Below are 23339 nucleotides of genomic sequence, written 5' to 3'. Positions count from 1 at the left end.
GAGCTAAGGCTGCCCAAGCAATGACCACTTTGCAAGAAGACTTTCTTTCTTTGGCCCCTAGACTAGTCCCTTAAGTCACTGAAACACACAGCCCTTAGATGAGAAGCTAAATGGAAGGGGAGTAAGTGACTTTTCGGTTTAAAAAGGCCTCGGTGGGCTAACTCTGAGGCTCCTCAGGCTATTATAATAACTCCCTACTTTTTGCCTGAGGTGGATGATAATGAACCTTCATCTCTCCTCCTTGGCCCCACTGAGTCTCAGGGGGTTGGGAGCAAGCACAAAATCTCTCTTGTGCATTAGCCATATACTCTGGTGCTATATCTCTGTACAGACGTCTCCTGATTTAGAGGAAACAGAACCTGCTTCCAGCTCCTCCTGTTGAGCTCAAAAACAATCCTTAACAGGGCTAACATGGGCTCAAAGAGTTTACATGGGAGCAAGTTCAAGAACAACAGCCATGCTTTTCGGCCAGCCAGAACCACCCTCTTGCAGTAATTTGTCAAAATGACGACCACAAAGGGAAAGAGGAGAGGTACACATTATATTTTATCCTGGCCTTTCAGAAAACACGGAGTTGTTCCCTTGGCCACATACATGCGAATCTACAAGACAGGTAATAATGTAGACATCAAGAGAATGGGCATTGTTCAAAAAGGAATGCCCTGCAAACGGTACCATGGCAAAACTGGAAGAGTCTACAGTGTTACCTAGCATGCTATTGGCCTTGTTGGGAACACACAAGTTAAGGGCAAGAGTCTCACTAAGAGGATTAATGTGCATAATGAGAACAGTCAGCACTCTAAAAGCCAAGGTAGCTTCCTGAAACGTGTGGAGGAACATGATCAGAAAAAGAAGGAAGCCAAAGAGAAAGGTACCTGGGTTCGACCGAAGCGCCAGCCTGCTCCACCCAGAGCAGCACACTTTGTGAGAACCAAGAGACAGGAGCCTGAGCTGCAGGAGCAGGGTTTCCAAGGTTGTAAATCTTTATGGAAGCTGATTGCCACATCTTTCTCCCACCGAGCCACGGGCAGGTTCAAAACAATGACCTTCTGGTTAGCAGCCCAGTGCTTACACCAGGGCTCCTGAATTCATGGAGTAATAGGTATAAAGTAAAGATGTCTATGATGCAAAAGGAGCCCTGGTGGGGCAGTGGTTAAGAGCTTGGCTGTTAACCAAAAAGTCAGCAGTTTGAATCCACCAGCTGCCCCTTAGAAACACTTCTGGGCAGTTCTACTCTGTCCTATAGGGTCGCTATGAGTTGGAATCCACTTGACGGCAATGAGTTTGGTTTTTTGACGGTATGTAAAAAATGTTAGGTCTTTGATTTTAATTGTATCGAAGTGTCCTCTCTCCAAAGATACAGTAGTTAAAGCAAACTGTTTGCTGATTCGCTGGGTAATAGAGTCTTTGCTATTAAAATTTAGTACCTTTTTGCTGGGGGGAAAAATAATAACCATGTAATCAGTAAGTCAAACTGCCATTCTCCCAGCCTCCCTGATTTAGGGTTGAAAATTTGAAGAGGGTGGGGAGCAGAAAGGTAAAGGGGATGAAATGAGGCTGTGCCTCATCTTTCAGATGGACGAGCTGTTCAGCGGCTTAGACTTAATAATGGTGGTTCCAACTCTCAGGGAAAAATAATTAAGCTGATGGATAGATTTTCTGCATTTTATATTTTCCATTCATATAGTCTTTTTTCCTTAATCCTTTGACCTGCATATACTGGTCCATACTGGAATCTAGTATTAGATTGAATGTGTGGTGTGCTAGGAGTCCCTAGGTACTGCTAAACAGCTAAAGCGCTCAGCTGCTAACCGAAAGACTGGAGGTTTGAATCTACCCAGAGGCACCTCGGAGGAAAGGCCTGGCAATCTACTTCCAAAAAATAATTCACTGGAAACCCTACGAGGCACAGTTCTACTCTGACACACATGGGGTCGCCATGAGGCAGAATAAACTCAGCAGCTAACAACAACATGGCGTTGTCCCAGGCAACACCTTGCTCTCACGCAGCTTTCATGGTAGTGAGGGAAGACAGCCACTAAACAATAAGTTATAGACTATGTCAGAATGTGATAAGTAACATGAAAAAAATAAAAAGTAGAACTTGGTGCTGGAGGGTGGGGGCAGAGGGCTGCACCTTTAAAGAGGGTGATCAGCGTAGGCTTTGGTGAGAAGGTATGTATTTGAGACTCGACAAAGTCGTGAAGCAGATACTTTGGAGAAGAGCTTTCTAGAGTCCTGAGGCTGGAGCCTGCCTGGTGTACTTAAAGAATAGCAAGGAGGCCAGTGTGGCTGGAGCAGCTTGATAGGGAGAGTGGAGGAAACGAGATGAGATAGGGAACGGGTTCCCAGATCCTGTGGGGCCTCGTGGCCATTGCAAAGACTTAGCTTTTCTCCAAGTAAGATGGAAACCATGGGAGAGTTTTGAGCACAGGAGGGAAGTGATCTGACTTTTAAAGGCTCCTTCTGGCTGCTGCATTGAGAATGGACTATAGGGAGGCAAGAGCAGGTACAGGGAGACCGAACCATCAAGGGGACTGTTGCAAGCAACCCAGGTTAGAGATGATGGTGGCTTGAACCTGGGGGGAGGGGGGTAGCAATAGAGGTGGAGAGAAGAGGTTGGAGTCGGGATGTAGCTTAAAGGCAGGACCAACAGGATTTCCCGGTGGATTGAAAGAGAAAGAAATGTGAGAGAGAGGAGTCAAAACTGACTCCAGTTTTTGGCCTGAACAATGGGATGGATGGAGTTGCCATCAACTGAAGTGGGTGAGCCTGAGAGAGGAGTATGGCAGAGGAAAGATCAGGGGCTGAAGTCTGGACATGTGCTTTCTCACCAAATGAGACATTTTCTTAGTCTTCTGCAAAGGGGACCGTGACTTCCAGGTGCTTTGCTACCTGAACAAGTTGGGATATAAGGGAAGCAGGGATTTTGAGTGGAGGAAGAGAAATAACACCAGCATCATTAATTGAGTCTGTACCTGGAGCGAGGCATTGTGCTGAGAATTTTCCAAGGATTATCTCCCTGATCCTCACAAGAGCCAGACCATGTGGACACTGTCATTATCCCCATTGTACAAATGAGCACTGAGCCTTGGGGAAGTGAAGTCACTGGCCTGAGACCTCCTAGAGTCAGGGTTCGAACCCAGATCTGAGAGCCCGCACTTTTACCCTTGCTGCTGATTAAGGCCAGGAGAAGTCAGGGGAAGATTCATTGAGGTGATGAACTTAAGCTCAATTTTGGAAAATAGGATTTGTAGGAAAAGAGAGAGAGAGGGTAGATTGAGCAAACACAGGATGAAGTTCCAACCTCTTATCACATACTACAAGGTCCTGCATGGTCTGGACCATAAGCTACTTGTTCTTTACTGGCCTGATTTTGAGGAGTCTGTGAGTGGTGAAAATAGCTAAGTGCTTGACTACTAACCAAAAAGTTGGTGGTTCTAACTCATCCAGAGGTGCCTCGGAAGAAAGGCATGGCAATGGGCTTCTGATAGGTTACAGCCTTGGAAACTCTATGGGGCATAGTTCTATTCTGCAACATATGGGGTCACCATCAGTCTGAATAGACTCAACGACAACAAGTTGGTTGGTTGGCATGATAATGAGACACACCAAGCTTTTTCCCACCTCAAGGCTTTTACCCACACGGTTCCCTCTGCCCGGAATGGTCCTCAATGTATCTCTTCTCCTGGATGACTCCTACATATCTCTGGGAGCTTGGCTCAAACATCACTTCCTCAAGGAAGCCTTCCCTGGTTCTCCCTCCCCCCATCTAGAACTAGTCTCATGTCACCCTGCACTTCTCCTTGATAGCCCTAAAGATGATTGTCATAACTATTTGTACAATTATAGGTCCAGCGTCTGCCTCTCCCATGAGACCATTGCTGTCCAAGAGAACTTCCTGCAGTGAGAAATGTTCTAGACTTGGAATGTCCGGTGTGGCTAACAACTAGCCACCTGTAGCTGTTGGGCACTTGAAATGTGGTTAATGCAACCGAAGAAGAGATTTTTAAATTTTATATCATTTTAACTATTTTAGGTTTAAGTTTAAATAGCCACATGTGGCTAGTGGCTACCATATTGGACTTTGCAACTCTAGACTGTGAGCTCCTCAAGGGCATGGAACACATCTACCGTATTCATTTGTAGAATCCCTTGCATCTAGGATGTGTCCAAGTAAATCACTGAATGAATGAATAAAGTCCGCAAACCTTGCTTTCAAGAAATCATCCAAGAAAGGAGACGCAGAAAAGTCTGATTTGCCCGAAGTCATACAATCAGGCAGAACTGGATGTAAAACTCGGCCTCCAGAATTTTCCATACGTGGTACTGTCCCTGAGTGGACACCAAGTGAAAGGCAGGGGTTGTTTGTGGTGCCCTTGAATGAACCATTCCAGAGCTGTGTGATGGTGCCCCCAAGTCCAAGGAAGGACTGTTTTCATTAGGTGCCTTCATCCCCTTCCCCTCTCCCGACTCTGTAAACTACTTAGTGGCTTATAATCTATTAACAGTTGGCCTCCCGGGGGACTGAGTCTGTTCCAAAGTCCATTCTTGTCAGCCTTCTGCAAGGTACTCTGAATTTTTTTTAAACATATTAGTCTCAGGAAATCTGCTGCCTGCAATTGTGCATAATATATGCAGGGTGTTGTATAAAAATCTAAGTCGTGATTTGTAACCCACTCAGATTCATGTGACTGTTCTTTTTAGGTTTACTCTTTTTTATACATTGAGGCCGATGCATTTCAGGGCTAATTTTAACTTCATTCAAATGTAATTTAATTTGGGATTTGCAGATTTCAGAGTCCAGCATAGTGTTTTTATAAATGATTTTTCAGATGTAATAATAATAATAACTAATACGTGTTTAGTGTTTTGTGTCTGCCAGGCTTTTTAAAAAATACGTTTTATTGTATTTTTGGTGAAAATTTACAGGAAATTAGGTTCTCATTTAATAATTTCTATACAAATTTTTCGGTAACATATCAGCATTTTCATTGTTTCCATTCTGGTTGTTCTGTTTCCTTTAATCTAGCTTCCCTGTGCCCCTTTACCTTCTCATCTTGTTGTAGGGTAAATGTTTACTGTTTGGTTTCATTTAGATGATTATTTAGAGCAGCACAGTACCTACAAGTGATATTTTTGGGCCAATCTGTCATTTGTCTGCCAGGGTTTTAGCACACATTATTGTCTTTTAATTTTCGCAATAACTCTATGAATCAACTACTATTAAGAATCTTGTTTTATGGCTAGGAGAACTGAGTCTCAGAGATGTTAAATCACTTGCTCAAAGTCACACAGCTGGGAAGTGACAGAGTCAATATTTGAACCCAAGTCTGTCTGACTCAAAAGCCAGTGCTCTTAACCAGTACACAAATGGCCTCCCTAACAGGTATTATAAGGAGCTGTGGTGGTGCAGTGGTTAAGCACTCAGCTGCGAACTGAAAGGTCAGTGGTTCGAACTCACCAGCTGCTCCACAGGAGAAAGATGTGGCATTCTGCTTCCATAAAGATTACAGCCTTGGAAATCCTATAGGGCAGTTCTACTCTGACCTATAGGGTCGCTATGAATTGAAACTGACTCAACGGCAATAGGGAATAGGTATTATATATATATGCATTTATGTATATAAAATATCAGGAAGAATAATTAAGTAACTTAACTCCAGGGACTGGCACTTGGAGTTGGGAAAGAGATTTACTTTTTATTTTTGTGCTTCTATTTGAACTTTATCATATGTATATATTATGTTTATGATTAAAACCTAAATTAATTTTAAAATTTAAATAAGTAAAACCCTTTTCCTATTTTTGCTTTTTTTAATTAAGGAAGAATTTGTCATAATAGTACCGTGTCTAAGTATTAGTAGATTAAATATACATGAATCTTTGCATAATTTGCAAAGTTCCCATGCTCTGACATTATTTGAAAATTCATTCCAGTAAATCTGCTGTACCCATATGTACTATGTTTTTATTCTGAGTACCAAGTTTCATATTTCCGTTTCTGAATTATTTTTTTATTTGGGGATGATGGGTTTACTTTTGAGAATGATGTTTCATTGAAAGTGGTATGCTTTCCTTGAGAGATTTGCATTCATTTACATTTTATGTGCTCATACATCAGCCTCTGGATATCATAACTGAGCATCTTTTAGCATTAATGAAATAAAGGTGTATTACATAATAAGATATGTTATTTGGAGATCAATTAGTAAAAGCTTAAAATCAGAATTTTAATTAATTGAAATTTAAAAATTAAAATTAATTTTACACCGAGAAGTAAACATTACAATCCCCTTCAGTACTCAGAGCCTCAGACAGCTGTATCAGTCACACTAAAAGTCACTTGAGAGAATTCCTCAGTGGATTAGGGGAAAAATTTTTTCTTTAAGAAAATAAACACATGTTAAGCAACAACGTATCCTTTCCAACAAACCCAAATGGAGTCTACTTTTACTATCCAAACGGCTAGTGCTTCTAAAAATTAAAACAAAAATCCCCAGCAATGTTCTTTTTAATGCCCCATTGCATACTCTTGGAATTTAATGATTCACCAACTGTTGGTGGTAGGAAAAATCTGTAAGGAGCCCCTCTACAAGGCCCCTGTCTTTTCCATTGCTTGGTTGTATCCCCCCAAGATTTCCAGAACGACTTTGGTATCCCTTTTAAATCCCCATTTTCTAGGCAGTGCGTTCCTGATGTTCCCGAGGACAGCCTTTGAACCCGAGTCTCACTCCAGCTAGCTGTTACAAAAACCTTTCATTCAGAGGAAGGCAAGAGGTTCCAGCCACGGTGCACAGCCCTCTCATTCACACACACTTCATAAACAACAGGACTTTGCCCAAGCCTCTCCGCTAGGAAGGAATCCCGGCTTTTTAGAAACTGGCTTGCAACATCAGTATCATTCCCTCCCAAAAGACCTTGCAGAAAAATTAGGAAATTCACAGCATAGGAGAAGAGCTGGAAAGGACTGATGCCATTGCGTGGACTCATCAATTCAGTGCACGTTTCAAAACAGCAGCTAATACCTCCTTACAGCCCAAACCTCAAGATTCCTTTAGGATAGAGAGCAATTAACAGGGAAAGCATCACACGGTGGCTTCCCATAAGGTCCTGTCGGATCTGAAAAATTGAACTGAGTCAGAGACACAGAGGCTGGGGCTGCTGGGGTAGGAAAATGGCTTGTCTCCTCAAGGCCTAATTCCCTCCTCTGAGACAGTTCCCTTTAAATTCAAGTAGCCACGCAGAGATGCCCCCCTCCCCCGAGGGTTTTCATTTTTTAAAAGAAAGCCTCTCTGCCTCTCACTCGCTCCCCCATGATACTCACGGCAGCTGCCTTAGCTGGAACAAGTCTTCCTCCATGTCCGCGCTGCGCCAGGACAAGCCCTGTTCATGGCCCTTACATGGTGGTGGTGAATGACGAGCCTCGGGGTTTCAGCACCGGGATATTGGACAGCTCCCGCGCCGCTTTCTCCCTCGGGCGGCAGCTGTTCGGAGGAGGGGAGTCCGCCGGGAACCAGCCCACGAGACAAAGCGGCTGCCGCCAGGAGACCGCGGCGAGAGTGGGAGGAGAGGAGGCGACGGAGGGCAGAGCCAGCTGCGCGGGGAGAGGGGGCGGGAAGAGCCCTTCTGGTTAGAGAAATTTACAGGCTCTCTGTGCCTGGTGGTGTTTTATTGGGGTGCCTATGGGGCACGCTAGCCGGTGAAATGGCTGTCGAGGAACCAACGCCGACCCTTGCGCTGAGGACGCCTCTCTAAATGTTTGTTTGAAGGGATTCATTAGTGTTTTCAGCATAATATTCTTGAAACCCAGGCTGCTATAAAAAATACAGGGAATGCTAAAAAAAAAAACTAAATGTGTTTATGAATTAAACTACTGTTTATTGAACAACTGGGCATACAACAGAGAACAAGTTAGACATGGCATTGTCATTGTGAAACTGAAGGTCTAGTGAAATGAATCAAAAATATAAATAAAGTATGAGAAAGACTGAAGATCATTCATTCATTCACTAAACCAGCATTATTGAGTTATTTCTACAGCCCTGACGCTGGGGAATCAAAGGTTATAACAAAGTCCCTGCCTTCAGGGTCCACCCACAGTTGCCCCGCTCCATCGTTAGAATATCCTGCCCTCCTTTTGAACAGAAGCTCTATGAGGGTTTGCAATGGATTGAATTACGTCCCCCAAAAATGTGCATCAATTTGACTAGGCCACGATTCCCAGTATTGTGTGGTTTTCCACCATTTTGTGATCTGATGTGATTATCCTATGTATTGTAAATCTTAACCTCTATAATGTTAATTGGAGCCCTGGTGGCTCAGTGGTTAAGAGCTCGACTGCTAGCCAAAAGGTTGGCAGTTCAAATCCACCAACCACTCCTTGGGAACCTTATGAGACAGTTCTACTCTGTCTCATAGGGTCACTATGAGTCAGAATCAGCTTGATGGCAGTGAGGGTTATGATGTTAATAAGGCAGGAACAGAGGCAGTTATGTTAATGAGGCAGGACTCAATCTACAGGATTAGGTTGTATCTTGAGCTGATCTCTTTTGTGATATAAAAGAGAGAACTGAACAAAGAGGAGAGAGAACTCATACTACCAAGAAGGAAGCGCCAGGAGCAGAGCTCGTCCTTTGGACCTGGGTTCCTGTGCCAAGAAACTCCTAGACCAGGAGAAGATTGATGACAAAGACCTTGACCCCAGAGCCAACAGAGAGAGAAAACCCTACCCTGGAGGTGGCACTCTGAACTTGGACTTTTAGCCTCCTAGACTGTAAGAGGATAAATTTCTCTTTGTTAAAGCCATCCACTTGCGGTATTTCTGTTATAGCAGCACTAAATAAATAAAACAGCCTTCACTAATATATCCCAAATACCTAGAGCAGTGCCTGGCACATAGAAGGTGCCCAATAAATATTTACTGAATGAATGATTCTCAATTCGGGCTGTACCTAAAAGTCAACTGGCTCCACCCCAGACCAATTGGACCCAATTGGAGCCATGTACAGTAGATTCTGACTTATGGTGGCCTCATGTGTTACAGAGTAGAACTGCTCCATAGGGTTTTCTTGGCTGTAATCTTTACAGAAGCAGATTGCCAGGCCTTTCTTCTGTGGTGCTGTTGAGTTGATTTGAACCACCAACCTTTAGGTTAATAGCTGAGAGCAAACCATTTGCCCCACCCAGGGACCTACTGGAGGTGGGCCTCAGGCCTGGGTAGTTTTTTTTTTAAGTCATCCTCTGTGTCCTAATGTTTATTTACTTTTTTTAAAATTGTACTTTAGATGAAGGTTTACAGAGAAAACTAGTTTCTCATTAAACAATTAATACACATATTGTTTTGTGACATTGGTTAACAACCCCACAACCTGTCAACACTCTTTCCTTCTTGAGCTTGGGTTCCCCTTTACCAGTTTTTCTGTCCCCTGCTGCCTTCTCGTCCTTGCCACTGAGCTGGTGTGCCCCTTTAGTCTCATTTTGTTTTATGGGCCTGTCTAATCTTTGGCTGAAGGGTGAACCTCAGGAGTGACTTCATTACAGAGCTATAAGGATGTCCGGGGGCCATGCTCTTGGGGTTTCTCCAGTCTCTGTCAGAACCAGTGAGTCTGGTCTTTTTTTTTGAGTTACAATTTTGTTGTACATTTTTCTCTAGCCCTATCTGGGACCCTCTATTGTGATCCCTGTCAGAGCAGTCAGTGGTGGTAGCTGGGCACCATCTAGTTGTGCTGGACTCAGTCTGGCGGATGCTGTGGTAGTCGTGGTCCACTAGTCCTTTGGACTAATCTTTCCCTTGTGTCTTTGGTTTTCTTCATTCTGCCTGGCTAGTTTTTAAAATCTCCCCAGCAGCCAGGGATGAGAACCTCTGGTCTAGTATGAATACATGAATACCATAGAAATTAGACAACAGAAGAGAAGAGAAACACAAAGATGACCCGTGATGGCAGCCGGCAGGAAGTATGAGAACGATGATTGAATGGAAGCTCACACAGAAGTAGAAGAAGAGGAAAAACTTCTTTTTTTTTAATTGTTGATAAAAGAGAGAGTTAGGAGATAATGCAAGGACACCTATTAAAAAAAAACAACTAGGAACTATTTCACATCAAGCACACATTGAGTTAATAAGCTCTAAATGGCTACCAAAAAAGGTCTTGAAAAGACAGAATTGAGTGTGTGTCAGGCGCTCTGGTGTGTGCATCATGTACATTGCCCTTGTTGATCTTTACAACAACCCTCTGAGGCATGTATGATTATTATCCCCATTTTATAGATGAGAAAGCAAGACTCAGAAGATAAGTAACTTGCCCAAGGTCACTCAGACAGGAAGGAGTTAATCCGGAGCTCAAACCCAGGCAGCCTGCCTACAGAGCCTACACCCTTAAGTGCTAGGCTTTCTTTGAGAGTCTCAAAAGAAAGCACCCATTGTGAGTATTGCCAGTTGCCTCAAAATCAATTCTGACTCATGGCAACCTAATATGTATCAAAGTAGAGTTGTGCTCCATAGGGTTTTCAATGGCTGGCTTTCTGAAAGTAGATTGCCAGGTCTTTCTTCTGAGATGCCTCTGGGTGGACTCAAACTTCCAACGCTTCGGTTAGCAGCTGAGTGTGTTAACTGCACCACCCAGGGACTCCTTGTGGGTATAGTAGGAGAAAGTTGAACTACTGAAACATAGAATAATTTTAAATGAATTGAATGTTGGGAAAATGAATTAATTTTACAGTGGTACTAAAACTCCAATTCATTATTCATCCAACAATATTTAATTGAGCAACTGCTATGTACCTGGCACAGTGCTAGTTTGCCTTAACTTATTCAATGGCTGCTTCTGACCTCAACTAGACAGTCAATCACAACTTGTTCTACCTTCATTCATTTCTAAGGGAACCTGCCCTGCCTGCTGTGTAAGCACTACTTTTGGAATCACATGACTCCTAGCCACAGCTGATTGGCTCAGCGAGTGAACCCTATCCTAAAAACATCCAATCCAAACATTGGACAGTAGCCTGTGGTTACATAGTTGGAAAAGGGGAGCAAGCAGTCTGGTTCCATTTCAACGGTGGTATTCAGATATCTCTGTGAGATCTTGCTCTACTTGCCTCTCCTTTTTTCTCAGTCCTTCTAGCCAGGTCAGGTCCTCCAGGTTCTATGAATATTCTATGGGCTCACACTAGTTAGTCCCCCTACTGTGCCAGTTCAGGTTCTATTCATTTCATGTGCCTGAATCAGAATTTTTGAAGTTTCCACAGAGACCAACCAACTCATATTCCTTCAGAGAAAAGGTAGTTTATTGTGGCCTGGAATGGAGAGTTGTCAGACCAAGACATGCTCTAGGGACTCTCTTCCAAGCCCTACCTCTTACTGGATGGGTGACCCTGAGCAGGTTACTTAACTTTCTGTGCCTGAGTTTCCTTATCAACAATACAGGGATAAATAAAAGATTCTATAGAAGAATCCTGATCAAAAGGGTGGAAAATGCAGAAGAGCATTTCAAATTTTCATGGAATTGACTTTCTGGAACCATGGGGGCTGGATGAATCCCCAAAACTGTTGCCCTGAGGTAATCTTTAAACCTTAAACCAAAAATATCCCTTGAAGTCTTCTTTCATTCTTCCTGAAGGCTGTAGTCTTTTCTTTTCAAGGTTTTATTTAACTTTAATTAACTTTTTTTTACTGTGCTTTAGATGAAATGTTACAGCTAAAGTTAATTTCTCATTCAAAAATTTATACATATATTGTTTTGTGACATTGGTTGTAATCCCCACAATGTGACAGCACCCTCCCCCTTTCCATCCCCGGTTCCCTGTGTCCATTCATCCCATTCCTGTCCCTTCTTGCCTTCTCATCCTGCTTTTGGACAGGAACTGCCCATTTGGTCTCACATATGTGATTGAACTAAGAAGCACGTTCCTCAAGTGTATTATTTTTGTTTTATAGTCCTGCCTAATCTTTGAAAAGTGGGCTTTGGCAATGGTTTCAGTTTTGGGTTAACAGAGAGTCTGGGGGCCATGGTTTCAGGGGTTCCTCCAGTCTCTGTCAGACCATGGAGTCTGGTCTTTTTACATGAATTTGAATTCTGTTCTACATTTTTCTCCTGCTCAGCACAGGACTCTCCGTTGTGTTCCCTGTCAGGGCAGTCATTGGTGGTAGCCGGACACCATCTAGTTCTTCTGGTCTCAGGCTGGTGGAGTCTGTGGTTCATTTGGTCCTTTAGTCCTTTGGGCTAGTATTTTCCTTGTGTCTTTGGTTTTCTTCATTCTCCTTTGCTGAAGTCTTCTTTAAACCAAACAAAAATTTAGCTTCTTTAGTAAGGAATGTCTGTCTTGAGCATTGTGCTCTTTTAAAGAACTATCAGTATGGGATCAAATGGACGATAAAAAGCCAGAACCCATTGCCATCTAGTCAATTCCAACTCATAGCAACCCTATAGCAACTCGAAAGATCAGATAGGAAACTTAGGTGACAGTGAGTTTACGTTAATGGGAGAGCAACAATTTAGAAAAGGAGGGTGAGAATGGCTGCACAACTTGAAGAGTGTAATCAATGTCACTGAACTGGACATGGAGAAACTGTTGAATTGGTGTATGTTCTGCTGTGTATAAAAATTATTAAAAAATACAAGGATAAATAATCATACCTACTTCATAGGGTGGTGATAAGGATAAGAATAAAATGTAGGTAAAGAACATAGTAGAATCCCTTACACAGTGCCTGGCACATGGTAAAGGCATAATATGTATTAGCTGTCACTATTATTGTTCTCTCTACCCACTGATTTCCTTACTCCTCCTTTACTTGTTATCTTTTCTGCTCCCAACTTGTTCAGGTAGCTGGCCTTTGGAGGATAGGAAGGGAAGGTGGTATTGGGGATGTAAGAAAACTAAATCCCCATCAAGCTTAATTGGAAACCAATAGAAAATGTCCAAACTGAGAAAACAAAAACTAGCCACATAAGCATCTTACTTAGAAAAATAGTAGTAGTTACTAGAAGCAGCAGCTAAGACTGAGGGTGGAGTGGGAAGAAGAGGACCAATGATATTTTTTAAAAATTATAAATTTTTAGTCCTTTTTTTTTAAACCATGTGCAGGTATTACCTTGATGTTTAAAAGCATATTTGTTAAGATATGTCACGTAACGTAAAATTTGCCATTTAGCGGTGTGCATGTCAGCGGTTTTTAGTATATTTTCTATGTTGTACAACCATCACCACTATCGAATTCCGGAACAATTGTATCACCCAAAAAAACCCTGTACCTAGGAGCAGTTAATACCTATTCACCCTTCCCCCTATCCTCTGGCAAAAACGAATCTGTCTCTGTGGATTTCTCTATTCTAGACATTTTACATAAATGAAGCAGATAGTACGTGGCTTTTTGCGTCTGGCTTATTTCACTTAACATAATATTGCCAAGGTTCATCCATGTGGTAGTGTGTATCAGTACTTCACTCCTTTTTCATGGCTGAATAGTATTGCAATGTATGGATATGCCACAGTTTGTTTATCCTTCATCAGTTCATGGGCATTTGGCTTTTTTCCCCCTTTTAGCTATTGTCAATAGCGCTGCTGTCAATATTTGTGTACAAGTTTTTGGATGGACATACGTTTTCGTATCTCTTGAGTATGTATCTAGGAGTGGAATTTCTGGGTCATAGGGTAATTTTATGTTTATCTTTTTGAGGAACTGTGGAACTGTTTTCCACAGTGGTTGTACCACTTTACATTCCTGCCAGAATGTCTGGGGTTCCAATTTCTCCACATCCTCGCCAACACTTGTTACTATCCTTTTTTTTTTTTTTTAATTGTTGCCATCTGTAAAAATGACTTGAGGGAAGTGTCTGACCTCCTCCCAACCCACAAGGTGGAAGGAGAACCAAGATCAACAGCCCAAGGCTGATTCCTGAGGTGAAGGTCAGACATGCTTCCTCTCTCTGCCATCTCTATGATTCTGACACCAACTGTCCCTCCCACAGCACTCTCTGTTGGGTTCGATAATTCATTGCAATGGCCACGCAGAACTCACAGACCATACAATTATAGGGTTTATTAGGAAAGTGACGGTTACAAAGCTCAAGAACACTCAGAATACAGTTCTTCCATCAGGACAGCCTCTCCCCAGCTGTGCTTACAGGCATGCCTCTCCCTAGCCCTCAGTCTATGCCCAAAGGCACTCAGCTTTCTCTCTCCATGGGCTGGGAAGCCCACCATGCTGTCTCCCGCTGCCGGGTCTCTGCTTCTGGGTCTTTCCTGTTGGTTTCTCCTTCCTTGGTGGTGGTGGGCTCCTCCTCTCTGCTCTGAAACTGGCTGTCTTTTAAGGCAAAACCAACCAATCCCCTTGGATTACCCTATCACACAGTACTGCCAAATCACCTGGGTGAGAGTTACAAAACTATGGCTAGAAAGGCCACACACAAAGGCCACACACTGCACCATTCTAGTGAATCTGAAGTGATTTCTTTATGGTTTTGATTTGCATTACCCTAATGATTAATGATGTTGAATATCTTTTTATTTGCTTACTAGCAATTTGTTTATTTTCTTTGGTTAAATGTCTATTCAGACCCTTTGCCCATTTTTTAACTGGATTATTTGTCCCTTTATTGATCAGTTGTAAGTGTTCTTTATATATTCTGCATACTAGACCCTTATCAAATCAACAATTTGCAAATATTTTCTTCCATTCTGCGGATTCTCTTTTCACTTTATTGATAATGTCTTTTGACACATAGAAGTTTTAAATTTTTATAAAGTCCAATTTAACCATTTTTTCTTTGATTGCTTATGCTTTTAGTGTCATTATCTTGGCTTCTGACACTATATATTAGTTTTACCTATTAAAATACCTTCGTGTAAATGGAAGGATATAATACATGCTCTTTTGTATATGGCTTCTTTCCCTCAATACTACGTTTGAATTCATGCTTGTGCATAATTGTAGATTGTTCTCATTGGTCTATGGTATTTCATTGTGTGGATATAGCATGATTTACTTAACCATTTTATTATTGATGGGCGTTTGAGTACTTTCCAGCTTGGGGTTATTACAAGCAGTGCTAGTGTGAACATCCTTGTACATGTAAGCATTTCTGTTGAGTAACATACTTAGGAGAGCAATTGCTGGGACATCATTATTATGCATCTGTTCAGCTTGAGTGGATACTGCCAACAGTTTTCCAAAATGGTTGTACCAATTTGCATTTCTGGCCCGAGTGAGGGTTCCAGTTGCCTCACCTCCTTTTGACCGAAACTAACTTAGGTGCCTGAGTGCAGTGGTAGTATAGTGGTAAAATTCTTACCTTCCACGTAAGAGACTCGGGTTCAATTCCCAGCCAATGCACCTCATGTGCAGCCACCGCCTTTTGGTCAGTGGAGGATTGCATATTGCTATGTGCTGTTAGTCTGCTGACCAAAGAGAAAAAGTCACGTTTTAAGATGCCATTTGCTTAGAGGGTGCAGGTCACAAAGAGGGAGCCCCATTGTATCCACTCACCCCTTGATTAGCCCAGTTTTACCATCAGAGCAGAGGTTCTGAAACTTCATGTGCATCAGAAGCACCTGAGGAGTTTATAATATTAGCAATGCAGATTCCTTGGTTGCTGCCACCAGAGATTCCAGTTCTATAGGACTGGGGTAGAGCCCCAAGGCCTTGGGATACAGGTGGTGCCTACACCGCAGAGACGCCCGGGGTGAATTCTCCAGCCTAAAAAAGAGCATTATTCATTTATCTTTCAAAGGTTAATTTGGAAAATAATTTCATTTGAATGCAATGTGGTTTCCTGGATTGGATCCTGGAATAGAAAGAGGACACTAACAGAAAAGCTGGTGAAATCCAAATAAAGTCTGGAGTTTAGTTCATTGTAATGTACCAATGTTCATCTCCCAGTTTGGCAAATGTACCATTGTTCTGTAAGATGTCAACAACAGGGGACTGGGTGAAGGGTGTTTGGTAACTCTCTGTACCATCTTTGCAACTTTTCTGTAAATCTAAAATTATCCCCAAAGAAAAATCTTATTAAAAATAATAACAGATGCTCATTGTAGTTATTTGAGAATATGTCATATACATAGAAAACTCCAGTTATATGTGAACAGGCATGTTGGAATGAAATGAAATCTGAACTTTTTGCTTTCAAGAACTTTAGCAACAAAGGGGGATATAGATGAAGCAATGAGGTAAAGCCTTAATAACTGTTTCATCTGGAAGATGGTGATATGGGACTTGTCTTGGATTGAATTGTGTGCCCAAAATAATATGTGTCAACTTGGCTAGGCTATGATCCCCAGTATCGTGTGGTTGTCCTCCATTTTGTGATCTGTTTATCCTCCATTTTGTGATATGTTGTAAATCCTAGCCTCTGTGCCTATGGTTATGATCCCATTTGGGAGTGAGCTGTCCATTATGTTAATGAGGCAGGATTAGGTCGTGTTAAGGAGGATTAGGTTATGTTTGTTGTGTTAATGAGGCAGGATTAGGGTGGGATGCAACACCCTTACTCAGGTCATAGCCCTGATCCAAAGGAAGGGTAGTTTCCCTGGGCTGTGGTTTTTATCACCTTTTATCATACAAGAGATAAAAGGAGAGAGAAGCGAGCAGAAAGAGAGGGATCTACTACCACCAAGAAAGAAGAGCTGGGAGTGGAGCACATCCTTTGGACCCGGGGTCCCTGTACTGAGAACCTTCTAGACCCAGGGGAAGATTGATGCCAAGACACATGGAGATTTCAAGGAAAGCCAGGCCCACAGATGTTGAAAGGAGACAAGGACCTTCCCCTAGAGCCAACAGAGAGAGAAAGCCTTCCCCTAGAGCTGGCACTCTAAATTTGTACTTCTAGCCTCCTAAACCGTGAGAGAATAAATTTTTGTTGGCTAAAGACACCCACTTGTGGTATTTCTTTTATAGCAACACTAGATAACCAAGACGGGAGACTCATTATCATATTCTCTCTGTCATTGTGTATGTTTGAAATTTTTTGCAACAAAACATTTAAAAATAATACTACATACTCCTTTAAGAACATTTAGTGTTTCATTGGATGGATATACTATTTTGTACTTTTCCTTTAATATAGCAACCTCCAAAGTGGGGTTTTTGTCCTTCAGGGGATGTGCAAAGTGACCTGTCGGGGAGAAAAATGTTAGATCATCCATTTGTATTAATTTTTCTCTCTCTTTTTTTCAATAGACTATTTTTTAGAGCAATTTCAGGTTTATGGGAAAATTGTGCAGAAAGTACAGAGAGTTCCTATATACGCCTTCCCCTGAACACTGTTTCTCCTATTATTAACATCTTGCATTCTTGTGGTACATTTGTTACAGTTGATAAACCAATATCGATATATTATTATTAACTAAAGTGGATCATTTACATTAGGGTTCACTCTCTGTGTTGTACTGTCCAATGGGTTTTGATAAAGGTATAAGGTCATGTGTACACCATTACAGTATCATAGAAGATAGTTTCACTGCCCTTTGTCATAATTTTTTCTCATCCTTTTCATTTCTGTATTTTTGTTTTTAATAATTACACATACTTTATTAATACAGAAGAACACGCATATATTTATAAATAAATTTAAAAGCCAGTTGCTGTGGAGTCGACTCCGATTCATGGTGACCTCATGTGTGTCAGAGTAGAACTGTGCTCCACAAGGTTTTTCAATGGCTGATTTTCAGAAGTAGATCACCAGGCCTTTCTTCTGAGGCACCTCTCGGTAGATTTGAACCTCCAACCTTTCGATTAGCAGCCAAGCAGGTTAACCTTTTGTACCACCCAGGGACTTGGTATAGATTAAGAACTGAGGTATTCTTGATTTCAGCCCCGTGACTAGGGTGACCACGTATCTGGGGACAGACTCAGTTTACACCCGTCCCTGTGTAATTATCCACAACATCACCTTTTACTCCCCAAAGAGTTTGGCTGGAACAATAAAGATGGTCACTTTTTAGCTGAGGAAGTTCTTCTCACCCTCCACACAACACTTAGAAATCTAAGAGATGATGTTTGCTCTTCCCCTCATCCACTCCTGCCCCTGGAGTCAAACCACAGACTCGTTCGGAGAAAGAGGGTGAACCAGCTACAAGAATGTGTTGATCATATGATTAAGGCCCAATTGTGTGGTCAGAGGACCCACAAGAAAGATCAACAGCAACAACAGGAGCCACAAGAGGGTTCTGACATGCTACATGAAGTGGAAATAAACCGATGTTGAGCCGTTTTCTTGTTATTGCTATTGTATTGGCCTCCAAAATGACTACATAAGGAAAAACAACAAAAATCCTGCTAGTGTTTGAATTCTCTCCTGTTTGTATTCTCTCTGCCTGGGAACAAAGCAAGTACTCGGTACTTGTAAAATGATCCTTTTTATTTATTTTTTAATTTTATTGTGACTTATGTGAAAGTTTACAGTGCAAATTAGTTTCTCACTCAAAAATTAACACACAAATTTTTTTGTGACATTGGTTGCAATTCCCACAATGGGTCAGCATTCTTCCCCTTTCCCTTTACACCCCAGGTTCCCCATGTCCATTCATCCAGTTTTCCTGCCCTTTCCTGCCTTCTCATCTTTGCTTTTGGGCAAGTGTTGCCCATTTGGTCTCACATACTTGACTAAATTAAGAAGCATGTTCCTCACGTGTGTTATTGTTTGTTTTATAGGCCTGTCTAATCTTTGGCTGAAAGGTGGACTTCAGGAGTGGCTTCAGTTCTGAGTTAGCAGGGTGTCCAGGGGCTATAGTCTCAGGGATTCGTCTAGTCTCTGTCAGACCAGTAAGTCTGGTCTTTTTTTGTGAATTTGAATTTTGTTCTACATTTTTCTCCTGCTGTGTCTAGGATCCTCCATTTTGATCCCTGTCAAAGTGATTGTTGACGGTGGCCGGGCCCCATCTATTTCTTATGGACTCAGGCTGGTGGAAGCTGTGGTTCATGTGGTCCATTAGTCCTCTGGACTAATATTTTCCTTGTATCTTTGGTTTTCTTCATTTTCCTTTGCTCCAGACAGAATGGGACTAATGCATCTTAGATGGCTGCTCACCACGTTTTAAGACCCTAGACGCTACTCACTGAAGTAGGATGTAGAACATTTTCTTCATGGACTATGTTATGCCAGTTGACATAGATGTTCCCCAAGACCATGGCCCCCAGCCTTCAGCCCCAGTAACTCAGTCCTTCAAGGTGTTTAGATGTGTCTAGGAAGCTTCTATGACTACGCCTTGGTCAAGTTGTGCTGACATCCCCTGTATTGTGTGTTGTCTTTCCCTTCACCAAAGTTAACACTTGTCTACTATCTAGTTAGTGATTTCCTCTCCCCTCCCTGGTAACTATCAAAGGTTGTTTTTTTTCTGTGTGTAAACATTCTCTTAAGTTTTTATAAAAGTGGTCTTACACAACATTTGTCCTTTTGTGGTTGACTTATGTCATTCAGCATAATTCCCTCCAGATGCATGTAAAAAAATCTTGTTGTTCTTCCAGAACAGACGCTAAGGCCCAAAGCTGAGGGCAAAGTGCACTGAGTGCTACAAATTCTAAACTGAGAGAAGTGCTGGCTACAGCCTATCTTTGGGGCCACCTTCCTCTCCGGGCTAAGTGAGAGGGGCAAAAATGAGGCCCAGCCTGCTTTCCCCAAGTCAATTAAAGGGGAGACCTAGGGGGTGGGAAGATGCCTGTGGGTGAGTGTGGTATTTGAGAATAGGGATGCACCAGTTTCCACTAATGGTTCACCTGGATGTCCCCAAGGAAAGGGAGAGAATAGCCTCTCCTTCAAACTCTACGTCTAGTTCTAAAGACCTTCCCATGTAATGGAATGCAATGTTTCTATCTGGTAGGACAAGATAGGACAATAATAACCTTTTTAAATATTAAAAAGACACCCAGTAGAGTCTAGATCATTCTTGTGGCTTTGTGTGTCAATGTGATCACAATTTCTGAGGCCTTTCTTCTGAGACACAGGTGAGCTAGAGGCCAGAAAAGAGAGTGAAGAAGGTATCGAGAGCGAGCCTCACCTCTGCCTCCAGGCCCCCTTCTCTCAGTCAAGGTGAAGAATTTTGAATCGGATTTGAGTTTTGAATTTTAAAATAAAAAGGACAAACAGTGGTGATGGTTGCACAACATGGTAAAAGTAATTCACTGAATTGTACACGTAAAAATGGCTCAAATGGCAAATGTTAGATAGTCCACCACAATAAAATAAAATAATCAGACAGTAATTTAAATACCAAAGTGAGATGGAGCTCTGAAATTAGTTGCAAAGGGGGATTTCCAGCTGAATCCAGATGGGGCAGCTGAAGAACGCTGCTTTAGGTTTTTATCCCAAGGAGTTGAGCCTATGGATAAACCGTTCGCCTGAAGAATAATCACAGCAGCTGAGAGGTCTGTAAGGCCCTACCTAGTGACCCTGTTATCTCCCAAGATGCCACAGACCCTGGATCTGCCTGGTGGATATCAGAGCGGGCCCTGCTGGCTACTCGCTGTGGCGTTATCATCATAAATTAGTAATACATCCCTATTTATAGGAACATCTATTAGTCAACGATCCGCACCTCCCTGGTTAGAGGAGCAGCAAGAGCCAGGCAGCAGGAAAATTGTTAACTTCATGAGCTGTGGAGTGCTATTATTACTCAAGTGGTCTTTGTAAGAATCAATGAGACAGAGCGTGTACAAAAATATTTGTGAATTGATTGACTATGGATACTCTACATAAATGTCAGTTATTTAAAATAGCCTGGAACTTAGAGGTTTCAGCAGATTTTGTTGGTGAGGGCGGCAGGTTATTCCCAGGTCAGGCTAAAGCAGGCATTCTCAAAGTGTAGTTTGCAGGCACACTAAGGGTCCCTAAGACTTTTTCAGGGGGGCTTTTAGGAAACCCTGGTGGTGTAGTGGTTAAGAGCTATAGCTGCTAACCAAAAGGTTGGTAGTTCAAATCCACCAGGTGCTCCTTGGAAACCCTATGTGGCAGTTCTACTCTGTCCTGTAGGGTTGCTATAAGTCAGAGTTGACTCGATGGCAATGGGTTTTTTGGTTTGAGGTTAAAACTGTTTTCATAATAATATTAAGACATTATTTTGCCTTTCCCATTCTCATTCTGTCTTGAGCATACGCTGGAGTTTTCCAGAAGCTACACAATGTGTGATGAGGTCATTGTTCTGATAGCTAATGGAATGTATGTTTAGGTGTTCTTGGGTTTTAAGTATTTCTTAGTTTTGATCAGTGGTTGCCAGAGACTGGGACTGGGTGGAGGGGTTGACTACAAAGGGGCAGGGGGTAATTTTTGAGGGTTGATGATTCTATCTTGATTATGGTGGTGGTTTCATGACTATACATGTTTGTCAAAACTCATAGAACTCTACAGTAAAAATGGGTGAATTTTACTATGTAAATTGCACCTCAATTAAGAAAAGCCAAAAATTATTTCTCAATTTTAATTTCTAGTAGGATAAATATAGATATAACCCAATAAATAAAAGCTCTCAATAATTTTTAAGAATACAAAGAAGTCCTGAGACCAAAAAGTTTCAACTGAAGCCTTCATTTTATTTTCCGCTAAAGCAGTTGTAATTACTGCTTCTGGAGTTGGGGAAACTGATTTATAAGGAGGGTGAATTCTCTCTGGCCCTAATGCTTCAAAAGTTGTGCTGTCCAATGTGGTATCCACTGGCCACTTGTGGCTATTGAGCACATAAAAAGTGACTAATCCTAACTGAGATGTTCTTAGTACAAAAGATTGTCATTATCTCATTAATAGTTTTTATAGAGAAATGATATCTGTGATATATTTTGTTAAGTAAAGTATATTATTAAAATCAAGTTCACCAAACACCTAATGGGATTTGGTTCCTTGGTTTGGAGGTTTAGGGTCATGGTTTAATGGGGCATCCCAGTTAGTTGGCCTATTAATGTGTTTAGTGCTTCTGTTCTACCACCTAGTTCGTTGGGTAGTTCCTGGGGTCTTAAAAGATTGCAAGTCGCCATCCAAAGCATAACAATTGCTCTCTGTTTGCCTGGAGCAACAGAGGAAGAAGGAGAGTTAAGAATAAGAGGAGGAAATGGAATGTGTGGCTAATTGCCTCCATGAACAACTGTCTCCTTTGCCATGAGACCAGAAGACCTGGATGGTGCCCGGCTACCATTACTGAACATTTTGATCAAAGACTCCACAGAAGAATCCTGATCCAAAGGGGGAAATGCTGAACACAACTTGAAATTCTTATGGACTCTAGAGTTTCTGGAGCCGTGGAGGCTGGATGAACCCCTGAAAATACAGCCCTGAGAATAATCTTTAAACCCTAAACCAAAAATATCTCCTGAAGTCTTCTTAAAACCAAACGGTACTTTAGCTCAACTAGTAAAAAAATGTCTGCCTTGAGCACTGTACTGTTTTAAGAACTATCTAAAGGGGATCAAATTGAGAACAGCAACTCCAAAGATTAAACAGGAAGCTTAGGGGCACTGAGTTTATGTGAATGGGGGAGGAACAACTCAGAAAGGAGGGTGAGAATGGTTCCCCACCTCAAAGAATGTGATCAACGTCACTGAATTGTACATATAGAAACGGTTGAATCGGTCTGTTTTCCTCTGTATATTCTTAACAATATAAATTAGGAAATAGTCAAGTTCACCCGTTGCTTTTTCCTTTTTTTAAAATGTGGCTACTAGAAGATTTTAAATTACATATGTGGCTCCTGTTATATTTCTATTACACAGGACTATTCTGGAGACACACAGACCTGACAATCTTGATTTCACACCTTACAAGCTGTGTCAAAAGCTAAACTTCTTGGGTTTCTTGGAATGTAAAATGTGGGTTATGTTTAGTGTTAAGATTAAATGTTAATAATACATGTGATGCACTTAGCAATGCAGCAGGCACCTGAGAAAACAGTAAGTTTGATGGCTGTTATTATTAAAGGCCCGTTTCCGTTCTGATGCCATCAAAGTTGGGCCCCTCCTTGGAGGCCTATTTCCTCTTCCAATAACTAACGGTAGCCTGGGCCTCATCCCCGCTTTCGGGAAGGGGCCGCCCTCTCCACACCGACAAATTCAAATCATGACCCACAGTCCCGCCTGGGAGCGGGGCATCTGTATTTATGAACAGAGCCCAGAGCAAAAATCTGAAAAAGCAGCAGCCCCGAGCCGCCGGCACTCCTTCAACAATCCACACCAGCGTCTTTTGCTAACAGACACCGAAGGACGTGGTCCGCTGGCTATTGCTCTCCGGCGGCGGCTACTTCCGGTTCGTTCCGGGCGCCCGTCCCTCGGCCTACCCTCCCACGAGGAGCTGGGGGTTTGGCCGCGGGTTCCGCCGCCTCGGGAGCGTTCAAAGCCCTCCGTCCGGCCGCGGCGGCGGTAG

At 42.2% G+C, this 23339-nt stretch overlaps 1 protein-coding gene and 1 pseudogene across 1 annotated transcript in view; one reads left to right on the top strand and one right to left on the bottom strand.

The window, feature by feature from the left end:
* Nucleotides 1-7535, bottom strand: part of SVOP (SV2 related protein) — a 74529-nt gene extending 66994 nt beyond the window's left edge. Inside the window, exon 1 of the mRNA XM_004378993.1 lies at nt 7328-7535. Within this exon, the coding sequence (XP_004379050.1) occupies nt 7328-7362 (35 nt within the window). The 5' untranslated portion in view covers nt 7363-7535. The remainder of the gene's footprint in view (nt 1-7327) is intronic.
* Nucleotides 502-6743, top strand: LOC105756411 (60S ribosomal protein L21 pseudogene; annotated as a pseudogene).
* Nucleotides 7536-23339: the final 15804 nt, after the last annotated feature.

The sequence above is a fragment of the Trichechus manatus genome, unplaced genomic scaffold (genome assembly GCF_000243295.1).
Source record: "Trichechus manatus latirostris isolate Lorelei unplaced genomic scaffold, TriManLat1.0 scaffold00061, whole genome shotgun sequence".
Taxonomy (NCBI): domain Eukaryota; kingdom Metazoa; phylum Chordata; class Mammalia; order Sirenia; family Trichechidae; genus Trichechus; species Trichechus manatus.
This window is presented reverse-complemented; position numbering and strand designations above follow the sequence as displayed.